This window comes from Embiotoca jacksoni, unplaced genomic scaffold (assembly GCF_022577435.1).
Source record: "Embiotoca jacksoni isolate LCO1_2020_lvr unplaced genomic scaffold, fEmbJac1.0.p SCAF_63, whole genome shotgun sequence".
Taxonomy (NCBI): Eukaryota; Metazoa; Chordata; class Actinopteri; family Embiotocidae; genus Embiotoca; species Embiotoca jacksoni.
Genome location: NW_027185418.1, coordinates 295,794 through 307,193, shown reverse-complemented (window position 1 = coordinate 307,193; position 11,400 = coordinate 295,794). Strand labels below are relative to the sequence as shown.

Below are 11,400 nucleotides of genomic sequence, written 5' to 3'. Positions count from 1 at the left end.
TTGTAATTGTTTCATTTAAATGTTGTTATAGCAAACTGTTTGATGTCCTTTCTCTGTAGAAAATAATTCTTAATGAAAACAGTTTACTGATATTTTAGATGACACAAACACCACAAATGTAATTCTTTCTATTCCATTCTATACTAAATAGTGATTTGGTTGCAGATAAAGAATATCTCAAAAGATGATGATCTAAAACAGGTAAAAACACCCCAGAATCACATTACTTCTATGTCCTTGTCTTTCAAATTGATTTTTCCAGGGAAAAGGTTATCTTTGCACTTAAGTATTTTACTTCCTTTCAGTTGGGTGACTTGTCAGAGACTGATTACGAAAAACAAAAGGATTGAATTGATTTCACAGAAACTGAAACAGCTTGTCTATTCGTCCCTTTGGCAAGCTCCTATAACAACACAATACTCTATACTGCCACTGTATAACTCAGGCCTTCTTTTAGACATGTGTAGTCTGCAAGCCAAAATTTGAGCGAGTGCACCTTTAAACTCCTATTAATGGTGCTGAACTTGAACTTGTTGCTCTTAGTTGCTCCTGAAGGTAGATGACTAAAACGTGCAATGCAAATGTAACTGGACATTGTTGCGTCCTGAGTGGCTGTTGGTGAGCTGTCCCTGGAAAGAACAGCACGCCCCAGTTCCTTATCCTGTGGTCCGGACGCAGACAGGAAGACGAAGGGAAGGGGACACAGGTCAGGTACCGAGCCTCGCATCAAGGTCTCCCTCATTACAGCACGAAACATCCACGCTCTGCTTCCACGCCGTCATGTAACATCCTGAGCGGCACACACCCTCATTAGTGTACAATCTGTACGACACAATGCGATTCACATCTCGTCGAACAACAAACATTCAAACTCTGCCTCTTACCTTAAAGGATGAGGCTGGAGTTGTTCAGACCAAATCCAACTATATGTGTTAGTCTCAAGTTTTGTAAATTCCGATTGCTTCCCGCTGAAGATGTAATTATTAATAAATTGGGTTGCAAATATATCGTCTCACTTTGGCTTAGTAGTTTCCAAATAGCCAGCCACTCTACTTCCTAAGAAATTGTACTCAAAGAAGTAAAAGCAGTCAACCTTGTTGGGAACTATTTTCAGTGACAAGTTAATCCACTTTCTTTTTTTTCACCTGAAAAAACATCCCCAAATACACTCAGTAACTTTTACCTTCACCTAATGAACACTGTAAATTAGGAAGAAAATACTGTCCTTATAACAAGAAGTCAGTTAATCTAATCAGTTAATCGTGACAATCTGTTTTTGTGGAATATTGCTTTATTGTTAGATACTGTAGACAGATGTGAATTTTAGATTTCAGCCATATACTCAATTTGTTGTTTTACCCGAATATCAAAGGGAATATTTTCACCAAGAACTTGAGAAAAATATTCAGGATTTGCCATTTTAACTGGAGCATTTCCTCACGGTCTGACTTTGATACGAAATTAACTAAGAACGGAAAGAAAATATTGACTGAGGAAGAAAGAAAAGTCGGCTTCCTGTGCAACACCGTCGGTTTAAGGTTAACTTTCCTTCTACTATAACATTTGGCACCTTTCCATCTCAGCTGTCCAGGCATTCAGCTGACACTCTTACCCCAACCACTTAAACGAGTGCCTCGGGAGCGTAAGCCTAAACAAAGTTAAACGGATACAATCTGCTCCTCATCTGCCGTGAATGCGTGCACTGTGCTGATACGCACAGCACACAACACATTGCCAGCTCGTCCACCATTCACAGTTTAGCCATTTAGCTGACACTCTCATCGGGAGTTACTCACAATGAGGGGACGTTTAATTTCTTAGATCACCAACATTACAAAGCGGGTAAAAAATGTGGAGTAAAAATCAAGGGGCAGACAGAAGAAGGGGAGAGATGAATCAAGACGGCAACAGCTTCTTATGTGTCACTGATAAAGAAAAAAAAACACTCCATGTTTCTAGTGGCTATCAGGAATCTGCTGACAATGTCCTGTTCTGGCAAGTTCACAAGGGCTGGAATTTTCTGAATGTTTTGGAAATGCCTAACAAAAACATGATTAAAAAGATTTTATTCAGTGATACAATCCTACATTGCTGCCATTTTTCCAGTGGGATCTTCAGTAAGTCATTTTTTTTATTTATTTTTTTTTTTTCCTGTTTCACTCACAAACTAACAAATTATCAATGAATAATAAATAAAATACTTCAGGTCGTTATGCATTATGTCATAATCAAATAAACCAAATGAATGCAGTATGAAGGGGGTCACTCATAGCTCCAAATGCACACAGAACTATACCACTGTGGAGCTTCTTTTTTTTCCCCATCTTGAATAAGTTGTTTTGGTTTAATGGGACATTTGCTGTAAGATTCAGGATTAGATTTGTGGTAAACAAGCAGACAGACAAAAGTGTGAGACAAGCTCGTAGAAAATCCAGCAGCTATAGGAACAGATATTTTACAGGGGGTCAGTGTTTGATGATTTCAACTATTTTTGGGGGGGTTAATAATGATAATAATAATAATAATAATAATAATAATAATAATAATAATAATAATGTGTGCCTCCTATATGTCATCCTAACAGTTCCATTATATCCACCCAGGGTCTTTTCTTCAGATATATTTCCAACTTTTTCACAGACACCTCTGTTGTGTATGTAAAACCGTGTTACACTTTTTAAATTTACCATTCCTGTCACCACAAATTATTCAACAACTTTTGGAGTTTTTCTGCCCACTTGTGGCTACAAATGTAATTCGTCAAGAAACGGTCAAGTAATCTATGAATAACGATTCACAACATGAAAACCATATTTGTCTCTTGATGAGGAGGGTGTATATACGGCAGTACCTCATACTGAACACACATATGCCTGAAGTAATCTTTAAGGAGTATATCCGGCTTTCTTGTTTTTTTCCTCTCTGATTGCTGTACTGGCACAGATGTCTCTGTCCATAGCTGTCGTGTTCCTTCTCCTCGTCTTATCAACAGATTTGTAATCTAAAGTCCTTCTATCTCAGACTTGGTGTACCACACAATCCGGCATTGTCGTCATCAAAATGTTTTTCTTAAGCAATGCGTTGAGCTGATGTAGGAGCTTTTAGCTTTAGGTTTCACCCACCATAAGTAGCAGAGGTTGAGCTTTTACAACATATTGAGAAAATGTAATGTTAGAAGGGAAAGTATTTTATATATTAGATATTTGTAAGCAGGACTGTGATTTCATTTAGTTTCAGATTTGTTGTTTTTAAAATTCTCCCTCCGTTTCTAACAGCCATTATCTGAACTACAACTCTCGCATATCAGTCCCATATATTTTTTTATTCACATTATGTTTAAAATTATGGTTCCAGATTTCTTATGTTGCCCAACCTACTCTAGTATACACAGTATATGATATATTTCAATGCCAAGTTACTTACTGAAGACTGATCTTTCTGTCTGGAAGTAGCGATATTTCATGATAACAGTAAACTAATAGCCAAAGACACGTACATTCGCACAGAGGTCAGTAAGCCAGGGTTACGACCGAGGTTTAAGAGCAAGGCGAGGACACTCCAGTCCATTGCTTCCTCTTTAAAAGGGTTTGGCATATCCTGTTATTCAGACAAATCACCAGCAGCCTGAAGAGACACAAAACATGCTGATATGACTCTGGATATCCTTCAGGCTCCACAGGACGTTGTGATCTCCTCTAGCAGAGATGTTGAGTTGCAGTCCTGCGGGGAATGGCGAAAGTAGGTATGCATATAGATGTGTGTCAGCATACAAAATCTCACCTTCACCTTCAGTGTGACTGAAGAAGCACTTTAGAACATCCACTCTTTAGCAGCTGTGGTCAAGGCTTTGACTCCTGCTGAGCAGCAACAGCTTTGTATGGCTAGTTGTATATTTCAATTTTATGCCAAAGGAAAAGTCAAAGATTTTGCTAATTTAGTTCAAATAAGGAATCAGATTGACGTGAAGAAAATAGGTTTGGCTTAAAATCTTCTCTCAGAGTCATTTAAAAGGTTACTTCTAATTTTTGTGCAATGTTAAAACTGCATGTTATTAGGATGACTCAGGGATATAGCCAGGATTTAATTTATTCAACTATATCATTTTATCTTATGTAATTGTTATGGTTTAAATGCTGTATATTGAAACATAAATACAAACAATTTAAATATAGTGAGGCTAAAAGCACTAGAACAATCCACTTATCAAATCATATCTAAGATATGAATTCTACACTTGCATAGAATAAAATGTTCCATGGGTTTGTACACCTTTAGGTTTTCGGAGGTAACTGTTTAAAAAAAAAAAAAAATGTATCACCTACTTAGTTGATTAAATAGTTATGGCACTCTTACACACTAGTACATTAAATAACATACAGCTTTGGCTTGAAAGTCCTTCAGGATGATTCTAACATACAACCTGAAAGGATGATGCGTTTATCTGATGTGCCTTTCACTATCATGAGTACGTGCTGTTTATTATGAGTGAAGGTCAAAATTGTATCTTGAATCAATGAAGGTTGCCAGCTTACAAAAGCCTTGATTATACATAGATGTATTATTCCACTCTTCGTTCACATGAGATGTGTCCATCAACAGACATGTTCTTGTAAGAAAAGTTGAAAATCTTGATGGCAAGGCTGTTACAAAAGCCATTTGAGGTCTTTTCTTTTGTTATTTCTTTGGCAAATGGTGTGCGTGTCTGAGCCACTCTTCCAGCCTCACCCTTGAAGTATATATACACAGGCACATAGAGTTGGTTATGCAACCTGCATAATGCCTCCTCGGGCCTCTGTCTTTTCAATCTCCGCGCTCTCAGTACTTTCTCCTCTGGTGAGCAAGAGGAACGAAAACAAAAGAGGTTAAGGAGCGATGCCAGGATATGTCAAAAGAAAGTCTGTCTCCAGGGAGACTCTCGTGTCCTTGAACGCATCCGAATATTTTTGAGTGAAATGAGTGTTTTGTGTTCCATTTTACAGCAGATGAAAGTTTGTCATGTCTTTTGATACATTCAGTCTGAAGGTTAATTTGGAAAAGTCTCAAAGGCTGTCAAGGGGGGTGCAGCATGCAAATGCCAGTATACTCACTGTAAATGAAGATCTGTCAATGTTGAAAGTGTGGTATGTATTTATTAAGGTGTTTTCAGTCAGTAAAAGCCATAGCTATCTTTGGAATTACTTTTTACTAAAAACAAACAATCTTGCAATTATCTCATTTAGCTCTGAAATCATTAATATTGATGAGTGATTCACAGTTCTATAACCAAAGCCAGAGAGGAAGTAAGGTTCACAAGTCAGAGAAACAGGAAACTCTCACATCTAGAAGTGTTTTGAGGCCAACAGACAAGCCTCTGTTAAAGCCCAAATCATTCTTGCAAAGTGTGTTTTCTGGTAAATAAAATTGCTGCTTGAATACAGGAGACAGAAACACACCACCAGCACGTCACTTGGATGACACTCAAAGTAAGACATTAAGAAACGGAGTCAGAAGAAATGTTTTCAAACTAATCTTATTGGGAAATAAATGAACTGACGTTTATGCACACAAAAGAGACAAAGTTTAGCTTTATAAAACTATTGCTCTACTCTAATCAGCCAATCAAATATGTTGTCCATTTGACACATCAGACATGATATTCATAATAAGCCTTTGCTATAGAACTATGTGCAACAGATGACGCCTTATTTCTAGGCTAGTCTGACTATAATCATATTATCTGTTATTTCTAACATATTAATTTATTTGTGTGGCACGAATGCAGAAAAGTGTTACATGTTGCCAGAAAACGACAGGACCTCAAATTCATGTCCGTTCATGTGTGATAGTTGAGTGATCTTATGAAGTATCCTACAATATTTTAATGGGCTAGATAATTATTTGTTTCAATAGAATTATCTAGGAAATGTGCAGATACAGGAGATCATTCCTGCCGACCGCAATAAGACTGTACAATAACTCACCTCTGGCAAAATAAGACTGTACAATAACTGTACAATAACTCACCTCTGGCAAAATCCATCACATAACAATAACACTGTTGACTGTGTTTCTTGGTTGTTTGTATATAATATATATAGATATATACTGTACTGTATCTACTGTGCATTTTATATTTTATATTTATATTTAATATTTAGTACTGCTATTTTACTGCTATTTTATTGCTTTTCTATTATTCTATATTATCTTATTGCTTCTGTAGCGAAAAAAAAATGTCCCCTCGGGGATTAATAAAGTAACTACCTACCTACCTAATCTGTTTGCAATCTAAATAATTTTATTCTCAGTTCAAACATTTTCATATACAAACTAGATTTTTCTTTGCAGTGTGAGAAATTTTCTTTGAAAAAAACAAAACGTTGTTTAAAAAAAAAAAATGACACCAAACTACCTTCATAATGTGTGTCTGTCTGTAAGAATATTTATTTTCAAATATTCCCAGTCGGACGGCACCTCGCCGCTGCATGGCACTAATCACCCGCCATACACCCCCCAGCCTCTCAGAAGGGGGCGTTCCCGCTCTGTGGCAGAAACACTGGTACTGTCGGTCATTTCAGCAGCGGGCTCAGTGTGGAAGGAGATCCCGACGAGGAGCGACGCTTTTGAGCCTCGGCCCGGCCAATACGAACCGGAATATTTCTTTTTCGAAAAAGCCGTTCTTTTTTTTTTTTTTTTTTTTTAAAAACAACAACAACAACAACAGTAATTGTTCAAATCCGAGGACAGAAGTACGTTGAATCCAGCTCGACGTGACCGGCTCGAGACAGATGTGTCCGTCGTGTCTGCGGCGTCTCCAGTTGTTGTAACGTCTGTCTTTGTTCGGCTGTGGCATCTTTCCTTCACCTCCAACATGGACCATTTACAGAGGGAGCACAGGTCGGACGACGAGGATGAATATGAAGAGGAGGAGGTGGACCCCAGAATTCAGGTAATGAGTCTTTACTTCCACTGCTTTAATCATTAATATTATATTATATATATATGTATAACCCTAAATATTCATTTCTAGCCCAGCACGTCCGTTTGTCTCCACACCGCTGCAGCTAACAGCAAAGTCTTAGCATGATGCAGCCTAAAAAAAAAATTCCTTAATAATTTTTTTAATTTTTTTTTTTTTATATTAGTAAAAGTAAACTTTATCTGTTCAGTTCGCATCTAAAATAATTCCTACAGCTGTGACAGGTTGTTATTTGAAGAGAGTGGCAAATGTGTTTCAAAAGCCACGCAGGCTGATGCAATTCAAGAAGAGGGTAAACTATGGACTCCAGTTTGGTTTTTAAAAGAGAATCAGCCAATTATATCAGTAAAAATGAATAATGTCAAAGAAGATGTAGCAGCATTTAACCAAAGCAGAAATAAGTCAGACTGGCTATAAATACAACGCAATGTAGTTTCCCAGGTAAATGATTGTTTATTTGTTTAAAGGTGAGAAAATAATGACAACTTTTTTTAAAATTTTATATGGAAATATTTGGTCACCTGAGTTGGGTAAAATAAGAAGAAGAAAAAAAAAAAAAGCATTTGCTATCCATCTGTTTTGGAGGACGGATCTTAAAGGTGAAGTTATAGATTACAGTTTCAGTGGTTTCATTCTCCAAATGTCACATCGCTTTAACATTTCGGATCAGTATTATTTTTTACATTCCTTTCCGTCCCACGTACATTTCATTACTTCCACATGTTGCTCGCTCCCTCCCTGATACTTCCAGGTATTATATTACATTATTCTCCCCCCCCCCACTCGCTTCACCTCTCCGTTGTTACTCTCTTCCAGGGCGAGCTGGAGAAACTCAACCAGTCTACCGACGACATCAACAGACGTGAGACGGAGCTCGAGGTCAGTCCTTTGACACGCGCGGAGCTTCGTACGCTGAATGTTTTCGCAGGTTATCTGGAGCGGCAGGTTATCTTTTGACTGATAGACCACGCAATCGCACGCTCGCCACCGAGCGTCAGCAAGACACGAGTTCACGTCCACCGCTCGCCTCTGATCAGACAAAATGTTGACTGACGGGTTGCGAGATCAGACTGTCGGTTCGACTCTTCAGAAATGGGTGTTTTTTTTGAAGGCATCCCGGCGTGCAGAGGCAGCGATTTTTCTTTTTTTTTTTTTAATTTCTTTTTTTTTTTACTGAGTTACAGCTGGACCTTTGTACTGTCTCCAGGCCAAGTTCAGCTTTTCTTCTGTCTCAGCAGGTTTCAACGTTCAGTGAATTGGCTGGCAACTTGTTTTGCGAGAGGCACTGACGTCCAGTTTGGTGTTGCAATTAACTCATTTGAGCATTCAAAGTCATTTTTAATGACGGCTGTAGCCGCGCTACGCCCATCGAGGCCTTTTACGTACCGCAGCTGATCTTTGTATCCAATTAAAGCCCAGTAAAGACAGATGACTTACATTTATGTAGGTCAACGACATTGTGTGGCGCTTTACAGAGGTCAAAGTGCAAAGCCATGTTGGGGTCTGGAGTTTGAGAAGAAAAAGACGCGCTTCGGTGCCATGAAACGTATTAAAGATGGACTGAGGGAGAAACTAACCACGCACACGCACACACACACACACACACACACACTGACAAGGCTGCTGTTCAGCTGCTCGCTCAGATTGATAAAATCACTGTCTCTCTTCCTTAAGGTAAATCTTAAATTAGAATACCTGATTACACCCTTTTGAAACTAATTCATCTTTGGCCCCACACCTGTCTGCGGTGGTGACGAGTCTCTTCTCCATGTGCAGCTGCTGAGCTAGCCGACATCAGTAAATCGTAGCCTCTACCGATCGTCTGAATGGGAGGCGATTTTTTTGGGGGAAATCTTCAAATTGTAGAAACAGAAAATAACCCTCTTCTGCAGTGCACGAGGCCCCTCGTTTGCATTGTTTTGTTCAGTTTTCCTCGAAGGCTGTGCTACTCTGGATACCCGTCCACGCGCCCGCTGGAATAAACATCGTGTTGAGCGTTCAACCTTGACCAATGCGCGTTTCTGCCTTTTTCAAGGGAAGTCGTTTTCATGTCCGACAAGGACGTCTCCTGTTGAGGAATAAGACCGTCTGCTCTCAGGGAGTGGAAGACGCTCGAAAGCGGTCTCGCCGCATTCAGAAACAAAACATCTCCCTCTAGGTTTTTTTTGTTGTTGGTGTATTTATAGATGACATAACGTGGAGTGTCAAGGGGTCTGTACAGATAATGATCTCCTTATGCAAGTTTGAACTGACAAACAGTTGAATCACAACAAGAACATTTAGACTGTTAATGATTGGTCACTGGACAGATGATTACCAACAGCTCGTGACTTTTTTCTTTTAGGCCTTTTTTTTTTTTAAGCAAAACTGGTAAAAAAATAAAAATAAATAAATAAATATATATATATATATGTTTCAGCTTCTTAAATGTGAACATCACTTTACCCAAAGAGGATGTGAGTTTTAAAGCATTCATGCTGCCGATGAGAATTGATTTGAAGTAATAATGATCCCAGTGTTTTGGGAGTTTCGCTGACGTGAAAGACATAATGCACCTTCACAGCAAATGATATTTAATTTCGCCCGAAAACCACAAGTTGCAGACACGAGGTCTCGGCATCATTTTGTCGAAGCTGAAGTGCGTCACAGTGTCAGCGTCCGAGCCCTGAGTGGGAGGACAGGGACTCTGCACTGCAGTCTCCCATCAGCGATAGAAAAATCGAAGAGACGGTGAGATACAGAGCAAAGGACAGAGAGGCAAGAAAGACAGATATGCATTCATACCTCTGTCGAAGTCATTTTTTTAAGCTCTCCGTCTCATAACTGTGTAGCTTTAAAGTCCATTTTCTGTTTCATGCAGTCTGTTCGTGTCTGTACTCCAGCACATTTGGTTGGAAATGAAACGACGAGTGTGAGGTTGAAGTGCTGAGTTTCAACTTCGAATTGAGGGTGTTTTAAACGCGTGTGCAAACGGTGTCCCTTTTTTTTTTATAGACAGTCAAGGGTAAAAAAGGTCACAATTCCTTCCTTCCCTTAAAGCTGGAAGTCAGCACTTTAAGCTGCCTGTTTTACTTGTAATCCAGTGTGCTGGAAATGTTATTACAGTAAAGTAGCTCTTAGCAGAAGGAAATGCAGAAGGTTTAGCAGAAATAACGGAAGGAAACGTAGCATATGTTTATTGTCAGTCTATTATTTCAGTTTTTTTTTTTTATGTATTACATACAATGCTGTATTAGCAGCTCTCCAAAGCCATACCTTCATACCTTTGTACAGCTTCCTTTGAGCTCAATGCTAATGGTTGCATGTCAGCATGCTCACAGTGAGAATGCAAACGTGCTGATATTTATCAGGTGTTAATATTTGGCATGTTCAGCATCATAGTGTAACCTGCTAGCATTCAAACATTTATTTGCTCGTTTTACATGCATGTGATCATTAACCAAAGTATTAGGGGAATTCATAATTCAACTTGACGATGACGCTACGTGGATGTTCAACAGATTACCAAAGGTAATACTGGAGGGGACACGAATGTCACTCAACATTCGTGACAGTTCATCCAGTTTGTCGAGCTACTTAAAACGAAGAATGTTAACCTCCTGGCGGCCCTACGGGTTAAAAGTGATGAACTGACCGACCGATATAAAATTCCCATAGAGCCATGCTGTTATCGAAGATATATATATAAAAAAATAAGACAGTGACATTGCATTAAAGAAAGTTTTGCTCATTTTTGTCAGTTTGAAGGTTGATAGCAGGTGAATGGATGGAACAGAGGGGCTTTTTTTTTTTTTAAAGGGGTGATGTAGATAAGAGGAGTGGATGAAGGACTAAACATTAGTTTGATAGAGCGGCCGGTGGCTGAAAGTCAAACTGGAGAGGACCGACTGATGTCCGTGAGCCCGAAGGGAACGGTACAGTCAAAGTCGAGATCAGCCTCAGACAAGAGTGGAAGCAAACTATGGATTCACCTTCCTGCACGGACACAACAGCCCAGACTGCTGCAGACCATCACAGCCGCAGACCTGCGTGATCCAATCAGAGTGATGCAGTGCATGGTTAAAGACAGGCAACGCATTTTATTCATATTACAAACACAAAAAGTGGCTGTAATGGGACATGTAGGTCAACAGGCTCTTTATCTTGCCTTAACTTTAATGTCGTCTCTGGAATCTCTTTCACCCGCCGCGATATTTGATGTGGATAAACGGTTCATTCCAGAGGTCATCAGACCCAGCACCACAAGATATAAATCCAGTGACTCCAGTAAATCCAGTCAGATGAAGTGTTGAATGACGTATTCGGCATCAATCATAAGTTGCAGAAGTGGAAAATTGTGCCATTTATCAATGCTTTACATAATTCGGGACCTTTTTTTTTTTTTTTTTTTTTTTTTACAAATGATAAACTATGCATCTGTTTTAATGCTTTTTTTTTTTTTT

The 11,400-nt window shown here is 39.0% G+C and overlaps 1 protein-coding gene across 1 annotated transcript in view; it reads left to right on the top strand.

Moving 5' to 3' along the window:
- Positions 1–6,575: 6,575 nt before the first annotated feature.
- The window catches only part of sh3bp5b (SH3-domain binding protein 5b (BTK-associated)), a 32,037-nt gene continuing 27,212 nt past the window's right edge, over positions 6,576–11,400 (top strand). The window contains exons 1-2 of the mRNA XM_069174984.1: positions 6,576–6,928; positions 7,775–7,837. Coding sequence (XP_069031085.1) covers positions 6,851–6,928; positions 7,775–7,837 — 141 coding nt within the window. The 5' untranslated portion in view covers positions 6,576–6,850. The remainder of the gene's footprint in view (positions 6,929–7,774; positions 7,838–11,400) is intronic.